The following is a 21,736-nucleotide window of genomic DNA, read 5'->3' on the forward strand; positions in this document are numbered from 1 at the left end:
GAATGGGACAAGCACTGACTCCAGCTCATTTTTTGGCAAATATTGTCAATATCCAATATCAGGGTCAAAACCTAAGTGCTGAGGAAGAGGAGTTAGCTATGACATGGGTATCCAGCAATCATCCATCTTTAATGCCAACTATAATAAACTTCAGAGCTAAGGGGGAACCATTCAAGAAATATATGTTTGCTGAAGATATTTTAAGGAAGGTCACACCAGTAAACTGGTGGAAGTCACTTAAGCGCTTGGATTTAGAGACCGTTCAAGTAATGATTTCACTTTTAACAGCAGTAGCTTCTTCTGCAGGCGTTGAAAGAATATTCTCTTCCTTTGGACTTATTCATTCTAAATTGAGAAATCGGTTGGGACCCAATAAAGCAGGAAAGCTTGTTTTTCTTTTCCAGATTATGAATAGGAACAAAGAAGAAGATGATGATGAAGATGACGACAAGTGAGCTACAGAGGACAGCATGGACAGTAGTATTTAAGTTTTTCATGTGTCGGCTGGGCTGACAGTCTAAGTTTCTTAAAATATATATATATATTTTGTTTAGCCAAATTAGTTAACAAACATGGATGTTTGTTTACGCAAATAACTTATGCTGTAATGTTGTTATTGTTTCAGTTGAATAAATCTATTTAAATTGTTATTAAGGTCAGGATTATTTTTCTCCTTCCTAAGTACAACAGAACAGTGGTGTCCAAATATGAATGATTAACCCATTAAACTGGGGAGAAAAAAGTAATATAAAAAGTGATTCTAAAAATCTTCATCTACTTGCATGTTAAAGTAGCAAGAACTAGTTTAGGTAGAAACTTTGATTTAAATCACTGATTTAAATCAAGCCTTACTGACTAGTGATTTAAATCGTGATTTAAATCAGTTAGATTTAAATCAAATCCACCCTGATATCTATATATATATATCTATCTGCTGGAACAACACGTCCATCTTGAACTGACCTCCGACCTCTCTTCCTGCTCCCTCTTCGACCGCTTACAATTTGGCTTCCGACCGCATCACTCCACTGAAACTGCCCTAACTAAAGTCACCAACAACCTACTAACCGCCAAAGCCAAGCGACACTACTCTGTCCTCCTCCTCCTGGACCTGTCCTCTGCCTTTGACACAGTGGACCTTTCCCTGTTGCTGCGGACCCTCTCATCCCTTGGCATCACAGACTTGGCCCTATCCTGGATCTCATCAAACCTAACAGACTGGAAATTCAGCATCTCCCACTCACACACCACCTCCTCACCTCGCCCCCTATCTGTCGGAGCCCCGCAAGGTTCAGTCCTAGGGCCCCTGCTCATCTCCACTTATATCTTTGGCCTCGGACAGCTCATAGAATCTCACAGTTTACAAAATTGTATAAAGTCTTTATTAGAAAGGAACATAAACATAATAAAATTAGTATCTTGACAAGGAAATTTACATGGGGGAGATGGAAAAAGAGACATGTCGGTCACTCAGTAAATATTACATATCGAGGGAAAGCTCTTACCCATACATAGTTCCTCGTTTCGCGTTGGCTTCTTCTTAATTGTGAGGTAGTTGATATGTGGTGCCTCTATTTGCTCTAGAGCTCTTTGGGGATCCCACACTGGTGGGTAGTACTGAATTCCCCTCTTGGCTCTGCACTAATGCACTTATGCTATCTGAAGCACCTGCACTTTGTGAAATAGGTCATATATAATTGTGTTTGCTCTCCCCACCGCAATATGTAATATTTACTGGGTGACCCACGTGTCCGTTTTTCCATCTCCCCCATGTAAATTGCCCTGTCTGGATACGAATTTTATTATGTTTATGTTTCTTTCTAATTAAGACTTTATACAATTTTGCACAAAAAATAATTGGACTGCTACTCCATGCCAGTTTATCTGTAATGATAACCAGGAGTGTCCATATGGGTATTCACCTAGTCCTATGAATAAAGGCAGAGGACTTTGTTGATTGGTGATTATAATGTACTCTGTGCTGATTTTCTTGTTTTCAAACATATATACATGCACAGCAAATATAATACACGCTGCAAGTAGCTACCGATTGTTGGGGTCCGGGTATACCCAACGATTGCGCAAAACAACACTTTGAAGTTTGCTCTGTATATAGAATGGTGTACAGGCTCAAAAGGAAGCCTTTAGGTCTGCACATCACTTTGTGCGAGGGCAGCTTACAAGAGCAGTGCACTTCAAAGCGGTGATGTGGCCAGTGATATATACAGATGGGTCCAGAAATATTTGGACAGTGACCGAATCTACCCGATTTGGCATCTGCATGCCAGTACTTTTAATTTAAAATGCAACAACTGAGAAAGTTAAGCCTCCACTACAGTTGTAATTAAAGGGGTTAAACGAAAACCAGTCAGTCAACTCTCTGTGTATAGAGAGCGGCAGCTGTGACCGTGCCAACGGCACTGATGGCCGACTGAAATGCTGAACATCTCTCTCTATACACAGAGCGGTGACTGGACCCACGCCGGCGCCACCTCTATGACTGATAACAGAACTCTGCCAGGGGTGGGGGGGACAAAATTTATATCCTCCAGGCAGCAGGGGTCTAAGTGCAGGGCAGGTTCACAACCCTATTAATCACTTATCTGTGGGTCAATAGTTTTTTTTTTTTTTTTTTCAGGTGACATGTTCCATTGTGTAGAGAGTCCCTTGATGGGTTCCTCTTTTGTGATGCTTTGCCGGCCTTTACTGCAGCTGACTTCAGTTGTTGCTTTCTTGTGAGTCTTTCTGCCATAAGTGTTGCCTTAAGCATATGAAATGCAGCGCGATGGGTTGAGATCTGGTAACTGTCGACCACTGCAGAAAATTCCTCCTCTTTCTTTTATATAGCTCCTGTGTTATATTTTAGGTCATTGTCCATCTGTGCTGTGAAGCACCATCGAATCAACCTCGCTGCATTTGGTTGAATCTGAGCAGAAAGTATCGGCCTGTACACTTCAGAATTCATCCAGCTGCTTCCAGTCTGGCCTATTTTTCAGGCTGATTAACGGTTTGCATCTTCATCTCTCATGAAGTCTTCTCTCTAACCTCCTCTTTTGGCCTCTCTCAGCAAACTAACTCTCCAACTCATGAAGACGGAAACTCCCTTGACTTGGTCTTCTCCCGGCTTTGCTCCGTGGATGATTTCACAAACTCCCCTCTCCCGCTCTCTGACGACAACCTTCTTTCATTCTCTATCAAGAACTGCCATCCCGGTCAGGTCACCCCAACTTTCCACACATATAGAAACATACAGGTCATTAACACCCAGAAACTTATGAAGAACTTACAGTCCTCATTGGCCCCAATCTCCTCCATCTCATGTCCTGATTCTGCACTGAAGCATTACAATGAAACCCTGCAAAGTGCCCTGGATGAAACTGCACCTCCTATACATAGAACTTGGCACAGACAGCGACAACCGTGGCACACGCTGCAAACACGTTTCCTGTAGCGGTGCTCCAGGTGCACCGAACGCCTGTGGAGAAAATCTAATCTACCCGAAGATTTCATCCATTATAAGTTTATGCTTAAAACATACAACTCTGCCCTTCACCTCTCCAAACAAACCTATTTCAACACCCTCATCACCTCACTGTCCAATAACCCTAAACGTCTCTGACACTTTCCAGTCCCTACTCAACCCAAGAGAGCAGGCCCCAACCAAGGATCTCCGCGCTGACGATCTGGCTAATTACTTCAAAGAAAAAATTGACCATATCCGACAGGAAATTATCTCCCAATCCCCTCATACCATGCACTGTCCTCCCTCCCCCACTGCATCTAGCTCACTCTTTGACTTTGAACCAGTTACAGAAGAAGTAATCAGGCTCTTTGCATCTTCTTGCCAAACCACTTGCACCAGTGACCCCATTCCGTCACATCTCCTCCAGTCCCTTTCCCCTGCTGTCACCTCTCACCTAACGAAAATATTCAACCTCTCTCTTCCGGTATCTTTCCCTCCTTATTTAAGCATGCATCATACATCCATTACTTAAACCATCCCTCGACCAAAACTGTGCTGCCAACTATAGACCTGTCTCTAATCTCCCCTTCATCTCCAAACTCCTCGAACGCCTGGTCCACTCCCGTCTTACCCGCTATCTCTCAGATAATTCTCTTCTCGACCCTCTTCAATTTGGTTTCCGCTCTTTACACTCTACTGAAACTGCCCTCACTAAAGTCTCTAATGACCTACTAACAGCTAAATCTAATGGTCTCTACTCCATGCTAATTCTCTTGGATCTCTCCGTAGCTTTCGATACTGTGCATCATCAGCTCCTCCTGACTATGCTCCGCTCCAATCGGCCGCAAGGACACCGTTCTCTCCTGGTTCTCCTCATATCTCTCTGATCGCTCCTTCACTGTATCTTTTGCTGGTTCCTCCTCCTCTCACCTTCCCCTTACTGTTGGGGTTCCTCAAGGATCAGTTCTAGGCCCCCTCCTCTTCTCTTTGTATACTGCACCTATTGGACAAGCAATCAGTAGATTTTGTTTCCAGGACCATCTCTATGCTGACGACACCCAATTATACACTTCTTCTCCTGATATTACGTCTGCCTTTTTAGAAAACACCAGTGATTGTCTTACCGCTGTCTCTAACATCATGTCCTCCCTCTATCTGAAGCTGAACTCCTTGTGTTATCTCCCTCTACTAACCTACCTTTGCCTGACATTGCCATCTCCGTGTGCGGTTCCACCATTACTCCCAAGCAACATGCCCACTGCCTTGGGGTCATACTTGATTCCGAACCTTCATTCACCCCCCACATCCACTCACTCTTCTCTTCTTATCTGCATCTCAAAAACATTTCTAGAATTTGACCTTTTTTTTTTTACTTTCGACTCTGCAAAAACGCTTACTGTTTCACTCATTCATTCTCGTCCGGACTATTGTAACTCTCTACTAATCGGACTCCCTCTTACCAAACTCTCCCCGCTCCAATCTGTCCTGAATGCTACAGCCAGGATCATATTCCTCACCAACCTTTACACCGATGCCTCTACCTTGTGCCAGTCATTACACTGGTTACCCATCCACTCCAGAATCCAGTACAAAACTACTACCCTCATCCACAAAGCACTCCATGGCTCAGCACCACCCTACATCTCATCTCTGGTCTCAGCCTACCACCCTACCCGTGCCCTCCGCTCCGCTAATGACCTCAGGTTAGCATCCTCAATAATCAGAACCTCCCACTCCTGTCTCCAAGACTTTTCACGTGCTTCGCCAATTCTTTGGAATGCACTACCCAGGTTAATACGATTAATCCCCAGTTTTAAGCGCGCCTTAAAACGCATTAGTCAGAGTGGCCTACCGCCTCAACGCATTAACCTAACTATCCCTGTGTGGCCCATTCAAAAAACTTAAACCATAATCAGGTTCCTCGCATCATGTTCTCATACACTTTATGCAGTTAATAGCCTCTGTGTCTGTACTGCTACATACTTAGGCTGTTAACTGGTTCATGCAGCTTTACATGAACACCTGGGCCTTACAGTATGGCTGGCCCGAACAACGAAAGCAATTGTTACCATCCACCTCTCGCGTCTCCCCCTTTCCTCAGATTGTAAGCTTGCGAGCAGGGCCCTCACTCCTCTTGTATCTGTTTTGATCTGTGATTATTGTTATGCTGTAATGTCTATTGTCTGTACAAATCCCCTCTATAATTTGTAAAGCGCTGCAGAATATGTTGGCGCTATATAAATAAAATTATTATTATTAATCTCTTTATTGTAGACTGAGATACTGAAACACTTACTGGAGAGTGTTGCTCTTCACTAACTTGTTTTTCTTCACCATGGAAAGGTGGGTGATCTGCGATCATCCACCACTATTGTCTTCCGTGGACGTTCAGACGACCTGTGTGAGTTCTCCAGCTCATCACTAGTGCACTTTTTTTTGCAGAATGTATCAAACGGTTGATGTGGCCATTTCTAACATTTCTGCTATTTCTCTGATGGATTTATTCTTTTTTTCAGCCTAATGATACCAGTGTCCTTTCCGTTTAGAGCTCCTTTGGCCACTGTTGTGGGTTCACAGCAACTGCTTCCAAATGCCACACCTGGAATCAGCTCCAGACCCTTTGCCTGCTTAATTGATGAAGGATTATAGAGGGACCAGTCCATTAAAGAGCTTTTGGGATAACTGTCCAATTACTTTTAATCCCTCTCAAAAGAGGCAGCTACATATTATACAGCTGATGACCAACAAATAAAAACAAAAAATTACACCAACTATCAGACACAATGGGCCCAGTCAGTACGGAACAGCTTTCCCCTGGTACCGTCCATCTGATTAGTGGGGGCACTCACCCGGTTTTGGCCGCGGGCCCGGGCTGCGGTACGTTCTTGCTTGCGGCCGCCGCTGGTGCCTCGTCTTCAAACACACTGAACAGCTCATCCCCGAAAGCGTCCGCCATATCCTGCCTTCCTGCCGCTCTCCCGCAGGCTGACACTAAAGTCGAGTTCGGTACCGAATGGAAATGCAAATACAACGCGTAACGTATAGTAGCGTGCGCTACAGTCGCGGACAGATGACCACACGAGTGAGCCCGGGTCGCATACACAATGACGTCACCACCGCGCTCTGATTGGCTCACGAGTATGAGACGATTCCTCATTGCATGTGTCTCCTGCGGGTGCGCATTGATTCGCGCTTTCGGCCATATTTCCAACGACAAGAAATGAGCACAAATGAATAAGATGAGCTACAACAAAATGGCCACTTTGGTGCGGACAGAAAGGAAATGGTGTTAGGATCACATGTGGTGGCAAAACTGTGTTGGAGATCAAGTTTCGTGACGTCAGCGGCGCCGGGCGCTCGTGGTGGATTTGTCGTGACGTCACGGGTGTGATGGGGACGACGTGTGTGTGGTGAGTGCTTACTACATATGGTCACCTAGCAGCAGCAGCAGCGTCCACTCTGACCCGTCACCTCCTGCACAGGGAATGGCCGGGAGGAGCCGGACTGTTTGTATTCCGTGTGAGGAGGAGGCGGCGGCGGCATTGTTCTCTGGTGGCCGGTTGGTCAGCAGACAGATATTGGAGGTGTATGGGACCTTTCGTTAGGCCGCAGTAGTGGAGCAGGGGGTCTGTTCCCTCAGTATTGGGCTCCAGCATCTGTTGCCCTCCACATTTACATCCCAGACAGTTTTCCTTTCTGGTTTTCCCTTGTTCCCTCCCCTGGAGCCACAGCGTTACATGTTCCCGTCTGGTTTTTGTTCTTTGTGGGACAAGTTGTAGTTTTGATTAACGTCATTTATTTCGTCATTTCATGTACTGGAAAAAAAACGCCAAAAAAATCGAAAAAAAAATAATTTTTGCAGTGCAACTGTCTTTTTTTCCCCCTAGTAATATAATTCTTCACATTGGTGTGGTGACGGTAACAAGGTCTTAACGTTTTTGTTTGTTTTTTGTGTCTTGAAAAAGTTCCGAACTTTGTAGCAGGGCAGTGGACTCGGTAAGCCAAACCTCCAACTCCGACTCCTCAATTTCCATGACCATGACTCCAACTCCACAGCCCTGCTTTGTACAGAAAAACAAAACACCTCTATTCATGGCCCTGCGCTCGGCTGTGTATTTTGCTTGCTGAGATATAGTTTTTCTTAGTACTTGCTACATTTTATTCAAATTATTGGGGGGAAGATTGTAGATCTGGTGTTTGGAATGTATTTTTCTATACATCATTTACCATATGGGTTGATACAGGAAATATATATATATCTTGGTACCATGTTAGCCAGTGGATAGAAAAATATTTAGATTTGGGAGTCCTTAGTGGTTGATGCCTTTTAATGGCTAACTGAAAAGATGGTAACAAATTGCAAGCTTTCGAGAGTCAAGACTACCCGGGTCTCTTCATCCGGCATGAACTAGAAGAAATTCTGAAGAATCACATATTTATACACAGCACAGAAAAATGCCATAGATAAGACAAGTGACGTGAAGCAGAATTACCATTATGTGAGTGATAAACAGTTGTGTCCATAAATATTGGAGCAGTTCACAGATAAGAAGTGTGGATGTTTTATTGTTCTCCTGATTGGGGTCTGGTACTGTGTTATGGTGACCCCACATGGTCTGAGGAGCTAATTCCTTATGGGAGGTGGAGCCGCATATTCATCACTGTAATGAGCGGCACCACGTGACCGCTCCTACAGGACAAGCTGCGTTGCTGAGAGGAAGCATCGAGGGAGCTGGGTGAGTATTTTAATGCCAGTGGGCGGGCACACAGTGGGTGAGAGGCAGCAGGTGACAAGGATCTTTATTTTACACACAAAAATAATAAAAAAAACATTGATTTTTTCATTCCTCCTCTCCAGCGAATGCTGCTGGGGAGAAGAAATGAATGGCGGCTTCAGCACCACACGCTGGGGGAGACAGCACTTACTGTAGTGCTGTCTCCTGCACGGTCCATGTGGTACTCAGTCGGCACACGGACAGCATCCGTGTGCGGTACTTGTTAACACGGACCCATTGACTTTAATGGGTCCATGTGATCCGTGCGCTCCCACGAACACTGACATGTCTCCGTGTTTTTCAAACGGACTCGCGGTCCATGAAAACACGCTGACGTGCAGAGACACATTGATTTTAATGTGTCTACGTGAGTCAGTGTCTCCGGTACGTGAGAAAACTGTCACCACACGTACCGGAGCCACTGACGTGTGAAACCGGCCTTAAAAGGTATCAACCACTGAGGACTCTCAAATCTAAATATTTTTCATATGGGTTGAGTAACTTTTTACGTTTTCATATTTCAGACTGACTCCGTGTTATGAAATGTGGTTGTTTTATTCTTCAAAAAAAAATTTTTTTTTTTCATTGTCATTTTGCTATGATGACTTGGGCTTTTTATAACAAGCTCGGGGTCATCAAGCTATGGAAAACTGCTTAGACCATGTTCGGAGCATAATCTAAGGAGCTTCTGTACAGGTATAATGCATTACAATTTGTTATATCTGCGATCATCAAAGTGAAAGTCCCATAGAGGCACTGAGTAAAAAGAGAAACAAATATTACACTAATAAATACACCTTTTATGCAAAAAAAAATACTAAACATATTTTATATCACTATGTCTGAATGACACACTCTATAAGGCTAAATTCACACTGCGTGTTTTTGTGGCATTTTTTTTCTGAAGCAAAGCCTGAGTGCTTGGCAGGAAAGAAGCTGCGGCAAAAACAAAGGTTTTGCTGCATTTTTTTTCCATGTGTTTTTTTTTCCCATTCAATTCAATGGGTTACAAATACTGAAAAAACGACGTAAGAAGTGAAATTGTCTCTGTCCATAAAAACAAGTAAAGCAGGGCTGTGGAGTCGGAGTAGGTGTCATGGATACTGAAGAGTCGGAGGTTTGGCTTACCAACTCCACAGCCCTGATGCAAAGTCCAAAATCCTGATGACAAAAAACCCAAGCTGTGTGCATGAGATTTCTGAAATCTCATAGACATAGCTGGTACTGTCAAATCAGCTGAAAATTAGCTTAAAATGGCAGCAAAAATGCCTAGGGTGAACGTAGCCTAAATGTGTCACACTAGTTAACTCCTTCAGTGAATGCCTTAAAAAAAAAAAAGTGGCAAACTATGCTTTTCTATCATGCAATTGGGAAAATAAGTGCAATAAAATGCTATCAAAAAGACTTATGTAAACAAAAATGGTATCACTCCAAACGTCAAAAAAGTTATGGCTCTCAGAATATGGCAATGCAGAAATCAATTTTTTTTATAAAAGTTTTTATTGTGTAAAAGCGCAAAAAAAAAAACTTAAATGAGGTATCGCTGTAATCGTACTGACCCGAAGAATAAAGTTGCCTCATTAATTTTTACCACATGCTAAATGGCATTAAAAACACCCCTAAAAAAAAAATTCCTCAATTGCTTTTGTTCTTTCTGCCTTTCAAAAGTCGTAATAGCAAGCCATAAAAAAAAATTGAATGTGTCTGAAAATAGTACCAATGAAAATGTCAACTCGTCCCGCAAAAAACAAGCCCTCACATGTCTGCCAGAACATAGAAACATTACAGCTCTCAAAATATGGGGATTCATAATTAGTTATTGCAAAAAAAAAGCGCTTATAGTGTGACAGCAGCCAAACAAAAAAAAACTATATAAATCTGGTATCGCTGTAATCGCACCGACCTGTAGAATAAAGTTATCTAATCATTTATATCACACGAGGAACAGTATAAAAAAAATAAGTAAAGTAAAACCAATTATTCATATTCTGTTGATTTGTTCATTCTGCCTCCCATAGATCGCAGTAAGGCTCAGCTCACATCTGTCCTGCTCACTGCGCTGAGCGCTGACACTGGGGTTTCATGTAAATCTCTGAAACACGTGATTGAGACGGAACCTCTGGCGGATGATTCCCTATAATGAGGCTGATGGAGTCACTGTGAATGCCATCTAGCCTATGCTTAGGTGGTGTCCATCTTTTTAGGATTGCATATAAGCAGTGTCCGTCACAGTTTTGTACACTTCTGAAAAGAAGGACACAGAAGAACAGAAGCCAGACGAAGTCCAGAGTAACTCTGCTGCTTCATTATAGTGAATGGATCCCTCGAGGGTTTCATCTGAATCACGTTACTTGGAGATTTAGATGGAAACCCTCGATGTAAGTGCTCAGCGTAGAGCACAGGATAAATGTGATCCCAAATGTTATGAAATATTTTTCCAATAAAAGCTTCAAATCAATCCATAAAAATAGCCCTTACTCAGGTCCACCATCTGTCATTGGAAATATAAGGGGCTTCCACGTTACTGGTGGTACAAAGGCTCTGGAAAAACGAAATGGCTACTCATCCCCAACAGAAATCCAGTGAATTCCGCACTCCTATATCCTAATGCCCCCTTCCCTGCTGAGCCCACGGTGTGCCTAAACCACATTTAGCATCCACATGTTTGGCAGCAATATAATTTCCAAAATGAGGTCACTTGAGGGGGATTCTGCTCTTCTAACACTTAGGGGCTCTGCATATGGAGTCTGCAAACTATAGGAAAATCTGCGCTCCAGGAGGCAAATACTCCCTTCCGAGTCTCGCCGTGTGGCTAAGCAGTACTGTACAGCCACATATGGGGTATTTCTACGTTCAGCAGAAATTATGTGACACGTTTTGGTGCCATTTATACCCATTTCGCCTTGGGAAAATGTAAAATCTGGGGCTAAAACAAAATTTTTGTGGTAAAAATGTAATTTATTCTTCACTTCTCAATGGTATAAAATTCTGTGACCCAAGATGATGATAAAATGATCACTGCACCCTTAAATTAATTCATTGAGAGGTGTAGTTTGTAAAATGGGATCACATATGGGGGTTCTGCTTTTCTGGCACCTCAGGGGCTCTTTCAGTGGGTCATGGCATCGCAAGCCATAACTGTAAAATCTGCACTATAACATAATTCTTCTTTGCTTCTAAGCTTTGCACTGTGCCCCAAAAGTATTTCTGAACTATATGTAGAGTACTATGGCAATCAGGAGAATTTGCACAACAAACTGAGATGTCCATTTTTTCCTATTAGTCCTTAAAAAAATTAAAATTTGGGGCTAAAGCAACATTTTAGTGGTAAAAATGTAATTTATTTTTTCTTCGCTTACCATTGGTATAAATTTCTGTGAAGCACACGAGGTGTCAACATGCTCACTGCACCCCTAGATGAATTAAAGGCAACCTGTCACCTCCAAAATCGAAGGTGAGCTAAGCCCACCAGCATCAGGGGCTTATCTACAGCATTCTGGAATGCTGTAGATAAGCCCCCGATGTATCCTGAAAGATGAGAAAAAGAGGTTAGATTATACTCACCCGGGGCAGTCCCGGTACGATGGGCATCGCAGTCCGGTCTGGGGCCTCCCATCTTCTTACGATGACATCCTCTGCTTGTATTCACGCTGCGGCCCTGATACAGGTGTACTGATTTGACCTGTTGAGGGCAGAGCAAAGTACTGCAGTGTGCAGGCGCTGGGAAAGGTCAGAGAAGCCCAGCGCCTGCGCACTGCAGTAATTTGCTCTGCCCTCGACAGGGCAGACAAAGTACTCCTGCGCCGGAGCCGCAGTGTGAAGATAGGAGGCCCCGGACAGGACCACGACACCCATCGGACCAGACTGCAGCAGGACCGCCCCTGGGTGAGTATAATCTAACCTCTTTTTTACTCTTCGCCACGACAGCACCCCACTGGAGAGAGGGATCCGCCCCGCAGGAACAGGAAACCTATTGAGAAATAAAAGGGGGCGGTCCGCCTCTCCTCCTCAGTTTAGGTTTCCTGTTCCTGCGGGAACGACAGGACTTCTTCAAGGGAACATACCTGGGCTAAGCATGCCGCCTGTGCAGTCCGCGAGAACGGCAGGGGCTGCTGCTCAGAAGCAGCGTCGGGGGAGTTCCGTTAGACGGCTCCCTCCTCGTCTGAAGGACCACGCAGACGGCCGGGTCCGGGGAGGGCCGCCCGGCATCATCTGCGGTGGCGGTACGGCTGGAGGTAGGAGAACGGCTGCACTCCTAGTGCGGCCCGACGTGAATCCCGGGCCACACATGCGCCGACCGCCGCAATACAGGCTACCCCGGAAATGAATGGTGGACTTCCGGGGCGCCTAGGCCGGATCCAAGGCGGGGGAGCCGGCGCCGATCTGCGCATGCGCGGGAAAAAAAAAAAAAAAAAGAGAAGTTTGAGCGCACTATTTAAATCGCTCACAAACAGTAAAATGGCGATGCAGAGATGTCATCCCCAGGTGCCATGGACCCCACAGCTGGAGATCCAGTACCCCCCGCCAAAGATCACGCAAGAGGATCCTCGGAGACCGCTCGTAAAAGTGACGGTTCCAGAACAGGATCTCGGCCTTCTGATCCGGTATTATTTGCTTCACTGGGTGAGTTGTGAACTCTGCCTATTAAGCTGACGCTATCTCCCTGTTTCTCTCTTTTCTCTCTCTCACTACTTATTACGCTTAGGGCAAAAAACGACAAAAAACGAAGCACAAGGAATGTGCCTTGTGTTGCCAGCCCCTTCCTGACTCATACCCCAAAAAACTTTGCAAGGACTGTTTTAAGGAAACAACACAGGGAGCAGCAGTGTCCATTACGGATTTACGGGCCATTATTAGGGAGGAACTAAAAAATATGACCCAGGACAAACCACGTAGTACTAAGTCCAAAACACCGACACTTGTGTCAGATTCCGACAGTGACCAACCTGTACTGTCAGACGCCTCCCTGTCATCATGTTCAGCATCATCATCCTCATCAGAGATCGAGGGACGCTCATGTTTTCCCTTAGACAGTGTGGACAACTTGGTAAAGTCAGTCCGAAATACCATGGGGTGTGAGGAAACTAAGGGTGCGCAAACCGCGCAGGACATAATGTTCGCGGGTTTGGCAGACAGAAAGAGGAGATGTTTTCCAGTTATACCGGCAGTGAAAACATTAATTAAAAGAGAGTGGGAGAAGCAGGATCAGAGAAGCTTTCTACCCTCAGCATCAAAACGAAAATATCCGTTTAGTGACGAGGAGCTTCTTACATGGACCAAAGTCTCTAAGGTCGACGCAGCTGTAGCCTCTACCTCTAAGCAATCCACTCTACCTGTGGAGGATGCGGGACTACTGGTCGATCCTTTGGATCGTAAGGCCGAGTCATCCCTTAAACGGTCTTGGGAAGCGGCTACAGGAATATTCAAGCCTGCAGTAGCCAGCACTTGCGCAGCCCGGTCAATGATCATCTGGATTGATCAATTAGACCAGCAAATCGAGAATAAAAGCTCAAGGGAAAAACTACGAGCAGCCATCCCCTTAATACGAGGAGCAGCGGCCTTTATGGCAGACGCTTCCGCCGACTCACTCCGTTTAGCAGCAAGATCTGTGGGCCTTGTGAATAACGCAAGAAGAGCTCTGTGGATGAAAAGTTGGAAAGGGGACGCGCAATCTAAATCCAAAATATGCGCAATCCCATGCGAGGGTGAGTACCTCTTTGGCAAAACCTTAGACGAGATACTCAAAAAGGCAAAGGACAGGAAGAAAGCATTTCCTGATTCCTCTATTCCCTTTTACAGGAGAGCCTTTAAGAGGAGGCCGTTTGGCAAAAGGAGACAAACGGATAGGTCTACAACATGGACCACTAAGGACGACAAGCAGAGAGGTACCATGTTTAGAAGACCCAACCCCCCAAAAGACAACAAATACTGAGGATATACCAGTTGGGGGTAGACTGAAGTTTTTCACCACTCAATGGGAGAAAATTACATCTAGCTCGTGGGTTTTAAATATCATCCGAGATGGAATTAAACTAAAATTCTCTCGTGTTCCCCACGAGTCTTATATTATAACATCTCTCAGCTCGCCTATAGAGCAACAGGCTCTAGAGCTTGAAATTCAAACCCTAGTATCAAAACAGGTCCTAGTCCAAGTGCCGATGGGACAGGAGGGTAGGGGATTCTACTCTCCCCTATTCCTAATTTCTAAGCCCGACGGTTCTTTCAGGACAATCATAAATCTTAAAAAACTTAACTCATTTGTTGAAAACTATACATTTAAAATGGAATCCATTAGGTCCACCATAAAGCTCCTCTTCCCAAACTGTATGATGGGGGGCATTGATCTAAAGGATGCTTACTATCATCTCCCTATTCATGCCAGATACCAAAAATTCCTCAGAGTGGTGGTAAAAATCAACAACGAGGTTCGTCACTTCCAGTATGCGGCCTTACCCTTCGGCCTCTCAACAGCGCCGAGGATCTTCACCAAGATAATGCTAGAGGTGATGGCATACCTTCGCCAGAAGGAAACTTTGATTGTGCCCTATCTGGATGACTTTTTGGTAATAGGAAATTCAGTTACTCAATGTACTGATCGTTTAGCTCACGCAATTTCCTCTCTACAGGACCTGGGCTGGATAATCAATACCGACAAATCCAGACTCACTCCGCTTTCCCGTCAGGCGTTCTTGGGGTTCCAGTTAGACTCCATATCTCAAAAGTGTCTTCTGCCACAGGTAAAAATTCTACTGATCAGACACAAAGTCCTAGCCGCAATAAATAATCCATGCATATCCCTAAGACAAGCTATGTCGTTATTAGGGTCTCTTATCTCTTGTATACCTGCAGTAAGATGGGCTCAACACCATACTCGAACACTACAACATCAAATTTTACAAGAGGACAAACGGTTATTTGGTCACCTAAATGCAAAAATAACCTTATCTCAGGAGGTTTTAACTTCCTTAGAGTGGTAGCTAGACTCAAACCATTTGATGAGTGGGGTTCCATGGGTAATAACGCCATCTCATACCATAACCACTGACGCCAGTCCTCATGGATGGGGCGCTCATATGGGGAATGATTATTGCCAGGGGTCATGGAGCATGGAGGAAAGCTGCAGCTCCTCTAACTTTAAAGAACTAAATGCTGTAAAATACGCCTTATACCATTTTCTCCCACAGCTTCGGGGGAAAAACGTCAGAGTCCTGTCCGACAACACCACCACGGTGGCGTATCTAAACCGACAAGGAGGTACGCGATCAGAGACTCTGATGTCTTCTGCTACAGAAATCTTAAACCTAGCAGAAAGTCACCTAACATCCCTTACTGCGCTGCACATAAGAGGAGCAAACAATCAGCAGGCGGACTTTTTAAGTCGACACACCCTGAGACAAGGAGAGTGGTGCCTAAACCAGCAAATTTTTCTGGACATAATATCTCTTTGGGGCCGTCCTCAGATAGATCTCTTCGCCACAAGGAAAAAACAGAAAAGTCCGGAGATTTGCTTCTCTATCTCCAGCGGATCATCCGGACATTCTGGACGCTCTCCAAGCCCCTTGGCAGTTCAGTCTGGCGTACGCATTTCCTCCGATCATATTGCTACCTCAAGTTATACGCAAAATCAGACAAGAAGGAGCGAGAATTGTACTGATAGCTCCATTCTGGCCCAAGAGGCCATGGTTCTCATGGCTACAGACCATGTCTGTCTCAGATCCTTGGGTCCTCCCCTCAACGCCCAACCTTCTCTTCCAGGGTCCGTTTTTCCACCCTCAGGTGGACAATCTCCACCTGACGGCCTGGAACTTGAGAGGCAGATGGTAAGATCGAGAGGATTCTCGGGGGGTTTGATTGATACGCTTCTCCATAGTAGAAAACCCTCCACCACAAAAATCTATACGAGAGTATGGAAAAAATTTTTACAATTCCATACATCTACCAACACATCAGAGATTCCGATACATGCTATCCTGGAATTTCTTCAAAAAGGGAGAGAACTAGGTCTAACTGTAAACACCTTAAAGGTTCATGTCTCAGCACTAGGAGCCCTCTATGGCCATAACGTCGCGGGGGATAGATGGGTATCCAGATTTATTACGGCCTGCGAGAGAATAAATCCAGTTAACATACCTAGAATTCCACCCTGGGATTTAAATTTAGTTTTACAAGCCCTAACAGACTCTCCATTCGAGCCAAAAGACTCAATACCCATTAAATGTCTATCACTAAAAACGGCCCTCTTGGTAGCACTGACTTCAGCTAGGAGAATAAGTGACATCCAAGCACTCTCTATAGATCCACCTTTTTTGTTAACCTTTCAGGATAAGTTAATTCTTAAACCGGACCCTTCCTACCTTCCCAAAGTAGCAAAAAAAATTCCATAGGTCACAAGAAATAATCTTGCCCACTTTCTTCAGTAATCCCTCCACTCCTGAAGAACAGAAATATCACACTCTAGACGTTAAAAGAGTAGTGTTAAAATACATTGAAAGGACCAGCAGCTGGCGACAGGGTAGGGCTCTGTTTATTTCCTTCCAGGGTCACAAGAAGGGTCATGGAGTAACAAAAAGCACCTTATCCCGGTGGATCAGAGAGTCTATCAAACTGGCTTATTCCGCGAGGAAAGAAAACCCTCCGGAAGGCATAACAGCGCACTCTACCAGAGCGATGGCATCCTCCTGGGCAGAGAGGGGAGACGTCCCAATTGAAACTATATGTAAGGCGGCAACTTGGTCAAATCCTTCTACGTGCTATAACCACTATAGGCTAGACCTATCGTCAACTTCTGACCTAGACTTTGGCAGGACTGTCCTCAGCACGGTGGTCCCCCTCCCTAGGTGATGGTCTCTGAAAGATCTCCAGTGGGGTGCTGTCGTGGCGAAGAGTAAAAAGCCGGATTACTCACCGGTAATGCTCTTTTAGTGAGTCCACGACAGCACCCTCTTACATCCCTCCCTAGATTAATATAATACATATTATTTGAGTAAAATCCTTTTAATCATAAGCAAATAAGTTTAAAGAATGAAATAAATGATATTTGCCTAATACTGGCGGTCCTCCGGGTACTCTGAAATCAAAACTGAGGAGGAGAGGCGGACCGCCCCCTTTTATTTCTCAATAGGTTTCCTGTTCCTGCGGGGCGGATCCCTCTCTCCAGTGGGGTGCTGTCGTGGACTCACTAAAAGAGCATTACCGGTGAGTAATCCGGCTTTTCTCATCTTTTAGGATACATCGGGGGCTTATCTACAACATTGCAGAATGCTATAGATAAGCCCCTGATGCTAGTGGGCTTACAATGTGTTCCAAATTATTATGCACAAAGAGTTTAGGAGTGATAAGGTTAGAATTTTTTTGTTTGTCATTGAGGCCATGTGCACACGTACAGTATTTTTCGCGTTTTTTTTCGTGTTTTTTCGCTATAAAAACGTGATAAAAATGCGAAAAAAATGCTAACATATGCCTCCCATTATTTTCAGTGTATTCCGCATTTTTTGTGCTAATGTAGCCTTTTTTCCGCGAAAAAATCGCATCGCGGAAAAAAAAGCAACATGTTCATTAAAATGCGGAATTGCGGGGATTCCGCACACCTAGGAGTGCATTGATCTGCTTACTTCCCGCACGGGGCTGTGCATACCATGCGGGAAGTAAGCAGATTATGTGCGGTTGGTACCCAGGGTGGAGGAGAGGAGACTCTCCTCCACGGACTGGGCACCATATAATTGGTCAAAAAAAAAGAATTAAAATAAAAAATAGTCATATACTCACCTTCGATGGCCTCCGGAGTCTTCCCGCCTCTCCGCTGCATGCTGCCGCTTCGGTTTCTATAGCTGGTGTGCAGTGAAGGACCTGCGATGACGTCGCGGTCTTGTGATTGGTCGAGACTGGTCATGTGACCGCTCACGTGACCGCGACGTCATGGAAGGTCCTGAACCACACCGGCATCTATAGGAACGGACGCCTGCAGGTGAGTATAAACATTTTTTTATTTGTTTTATTATTTTTAAACATTCTATCTTTTACTATAGTAAAAAGATGGTCACACTTGTCAAACGCTATGTTTGACAAGTGTGACCAACCTGTCAGTCAGTTTTCCAAGCGATGCTACAGATTGCTTGGAAAACTTTAGCATTCTGCAATCTAATTACGCTTGCAGAATGCTAAAAAAAACGCGAAAAAAACGAAAAAAAAAAATGCGGATTTCTTGCAGAAAATTTCCGGTTTTCTTCAGGAAATTTCTGCAAGAAATCCGGACGTGTGCACATACCCTGAAACTCATTGATGGTGATGTGTGTCAGGGCTCTTTATATCACTGAAAGCAATTGCAGATACCTGTGCAAATTAGTTTGGCAGGTGTGTCCAAATAAAGGCAAGACTACTTAAAAAGGCTGTTCCACATTATTAAGCAGCCTACATTTTTTGCCAAAATGGGAAAGAAAAAGGATGTGTCGGCTGCTGAGAAGCAACAAATTGTGGAGTATTTAGGTCAAGGCATGACTACAATCAACATTGCCAAGACACTTCATCGTGATCATCACACAATCAAGAAGTATGTAGCTGATTCCCAGCACACGTGTGCGTGCTGATAAGAAAAAATTGAGGACTCTTTCCAACAGGCAATTGCGTAAGGTTAAAAGAGCAGCTGCAAAAATGCCTTGTCATAGCAGCAGACAAGTTTTTAAAGCTGCTGGCGCCTCCAACGTCCCCAGAACAACAAGATGCAGGGTCCTTCAGAGGTTTGCAGCTGTGCGTAAGCCATCCTGCCGACCACCTCTATCCACTGCAACAAGCAGAAACGGCTCCAGTGGGCCAAACGATACATGAAAACTGGCTTCCAAACTGTTTTGTTCACCGATGAGTGCCGTGCAACGCTCGATGGTCCAGATGGATGGAGTGGAGGATGGACACCCCATGAAAACACGGCTAAGTCGCCAACAAGGAGGAGGTGGAGTAATGTTTTGGGCTGGGATCATGGGGAGAGAGATTGTCGGCCCCTTTATGATCCCTAAAGGGGTAAAGATGAACTCCATAATCTATGTGGAGTTTCTAAAACAACACTTCCTGCCATGGTTCAAGAGGAAGAACCGTGCTTTCCGCAGCAAGATCATTTTCATGCATGATAATGCACCGTCTCATGCTGCAAAAAACACATCTGCATCTCTGGCTGCTATGGGCATAAAAGAGGACAAACTTATGGTGTGGCCACCATCTTCCCCTGACCTCAACCCCATTGAGAACCTCTGGAGCATCATCAAAAGGACTGTCTATGATGGCGGGAGGCAGTTCACATCTAAGCAACAGCTCTGGGAGGGTATTCTGTCCACATGCAAAACAATTGAAGCAGAAACCATCCAAAAACTGACAAATTCAATGGACCAGAGAGTTCAGAAGCTTCTTTCGAACAAGGGGTCCTATGTGCAAATGTAACATCACCTAGAATAAAGTTTTCACTTGAAAACTTTGATTTAATTTTGTAATAAGCTGATAATGCTTATAACTTCACAATTGACCATTTTTTTGTTCAAAATATAAAAAAAAGGTTGAAAACTCTGCTGTGCATAATAATTTGGAACATGCATTTTGAGTGTTTATTTTTTTTTAAAAAGATACTGTTTTCATAGGCAGTTTGTTCCAAAACATTGCAATTATACTAGAATAGTAGATGACTGGAAAATAACAATGACTGCAATTCAGATAGGTAATTTAGAGAAAATATGAGGAAATATTATTTGCATAATAATTTGGAACACAGCGTAGCTCACCTTCGATTTTGGGGTTAACAGGTTCCTTTTAATTAAGAGATTTAGATTGTAAAATGACATCACTTATGGTGGTGGGGCGGTTCTGCTGTTCTGGCACCTCAGGGGCTCTGCTAATGTGACATGGCACCCTCAAACCATTCCAGTGAAATCTGAGCTCCAATATGGCGCCCCTTCCCTTCTGAGCTTTGCTCTGGGCCTCAAAAGTAGATTCCACCACATATGGGATATCAGCGTACTCAGTGACATGGTGTCTCCTTACGATTCCAGCCATTTTTGCGTTCAAAAACTAAAATGGTCCACCTTCCCTTCCGAGCCCTGCTGTGCGCTTAAACGGTAGTTTTCCCTAACAAATGGGATATGTGCATATTCATGAGGAATAGCACAACACATTTTGAGGTTCAATTTCTTCTGTTACCCTTGGGCAAATAAAAATGTTGGGCTAAAGTAAAATTTTTGTGAAAAAAAGCAAAATATTCATTTTTTTTTTCTTACCTCATTGCATTAATTCCTGTGAAGCACCTTAAGGGTTAACAAACTTCTTGAATGTGGTTTTGAGGACATTCAGGGGTGCAGTTTTTAGCAGGGCCGTGGAGCCGGAGCCCATTTTGGTGGAGTCAGAGTCGGTGTCATGGAAATTGAGATGGAGGGTCGGCTTACTGATTCCACAGCCCTGTTAGGGCTGGGAATTCGGAGTTGGAGCCCATTTTGGTGGAGTCGTTGTCATGGAAATTGAGGAGTCGGAGGCTTGGCTTACCGACTCCACAGCCCTGGTTTTTTAGAATGGTGTCATTTTGGGGTATTTTCTGTCATATAGACCCCCCTGAAGTCACTTTAAATGTGATGTGGTAACTAAAAAAATGGTTTTGTAAATTTTGTTGGAAAAATGAGAAAATTCTGATCAACTTTTAACCTTTCTAACGTCCTAACAACAACAAAAAAATGTTTAAAAAATGGTGATTATGTAAAGTAGACATTTGGGAATTGTTATTTATTAACTACTTTGACATAACTCTCTGGTTTAAGGGCATAAAAATGAAAAGTTTGAAAATTGTGAAATTCTTCCCATTTTTCTGATATTTTAACAACTAAGGCTACGTTCACATTTGCGTTGTTGTGTGTTGCGTCGGCGACGCATCGGCGACGCAACGCACAACGCATGCAAAACGCATTGTTTTGTGACGCATGAGTCCTTTTTTTGCTTGATTTTGGACGCACAAAAAATGCAACTTGCTGCGTCCTCTGCGCCCTGACGCGTGCGCTGCAGTGACGCATGCGTCACAAAACGCAAGTGCAACGCATGTCCATGCGCCCCCATGTTAAATATAGGGGCGCATGACGCATGCGTCGCCGCAGCGGCGCCCGACGCTGCGTCGCACAACGCTAATGTGAACGTAGCCTAAACGCTAGTTATATCAAACAAATTTTACCACTATCATGAAGTACAATATGTCATGAAAAAACAGTCTCAGAATCAGTGGGATGATCTATTGAAGCGTTCCAGAGTTATTACCTCATAAAGTCACACTGGTCAGTATTAAGGCCCAGTCATTAATTTACAAAATGTCTTTGTCCTTAAAGGGAACCTGTCGCCCCCAAAATCGACGGTGAGCTAAGCCCACCGGCATCAGGGGCTTATCTACAGCATTCCAGAATGCTGTAGATAAGCCCCTGATTCTGGTGGGCTTAGCTCACCGTCAATTTTGGGGGTGACGGGTTCCCTTTAAGGGATTAAAGGGATG

General features: G+C 44.3%; 2 protein-coding genes across 3 annotated transcripts in view; one reads left to right on the forward strand and one right to left on the reverse strand.

Moving 5' to 3' along the window:
- The window catches only part of MTREX (Mtr4 exosome RNA helicase), a 149,493-nt gene extending 142,926 nt beyond the window's left edge, over window positions 1-6,567 (reverse strand). Inside the window, exon 1 of the mRNA XM_077285025.1 lies at window positions 6,313-6,567. Within this exon, the coding sequence (XP_077141140.1) occupies window positions 6,313-6,419 (107 nt within the window). The 5' untranslated portion in view covers window positions 6,420-6,567. The remainder of the gene's footprint in view (window positions 1-6,312) is intronic.
- Window positions 6,568-6,732: 165 nt separating this feature from the next.
- Window positions 6,733-21,736, forward strand: part of DHX29 (DExH-box helicase 29) — an 84,958-nt gene continuing 69,954 nt past the window's right edge. The window contains exon 1 of one of the 2 annotated variants that reach the window (XM_077284996.1): window positions 6,733-6,873. The gene's annotated coding sequence lies outside the window, so the exon portion shown is untranslated. The remainder of the gene's footprint in view (window positions 6,874-21,736) is intronic. The other variant, XM_077285013.1, reaches the window with a different exon arrangement.

The sequence above is a fragment of the Ranitomeya variabilis genome, chromosome 1 (genome assembly GCF_051348905.1).
Source record: "Ranitomeya variabilis isolate aRanVar5 chromosome 1, aRanVar5.hap1, whole genome shotgun sequence".
NCBI lineage: Eukaryota > Metazoa > Chordata > Amphibia > Anura > Dendrobatidae > Ranitomeya > Ranitomeya variabilis.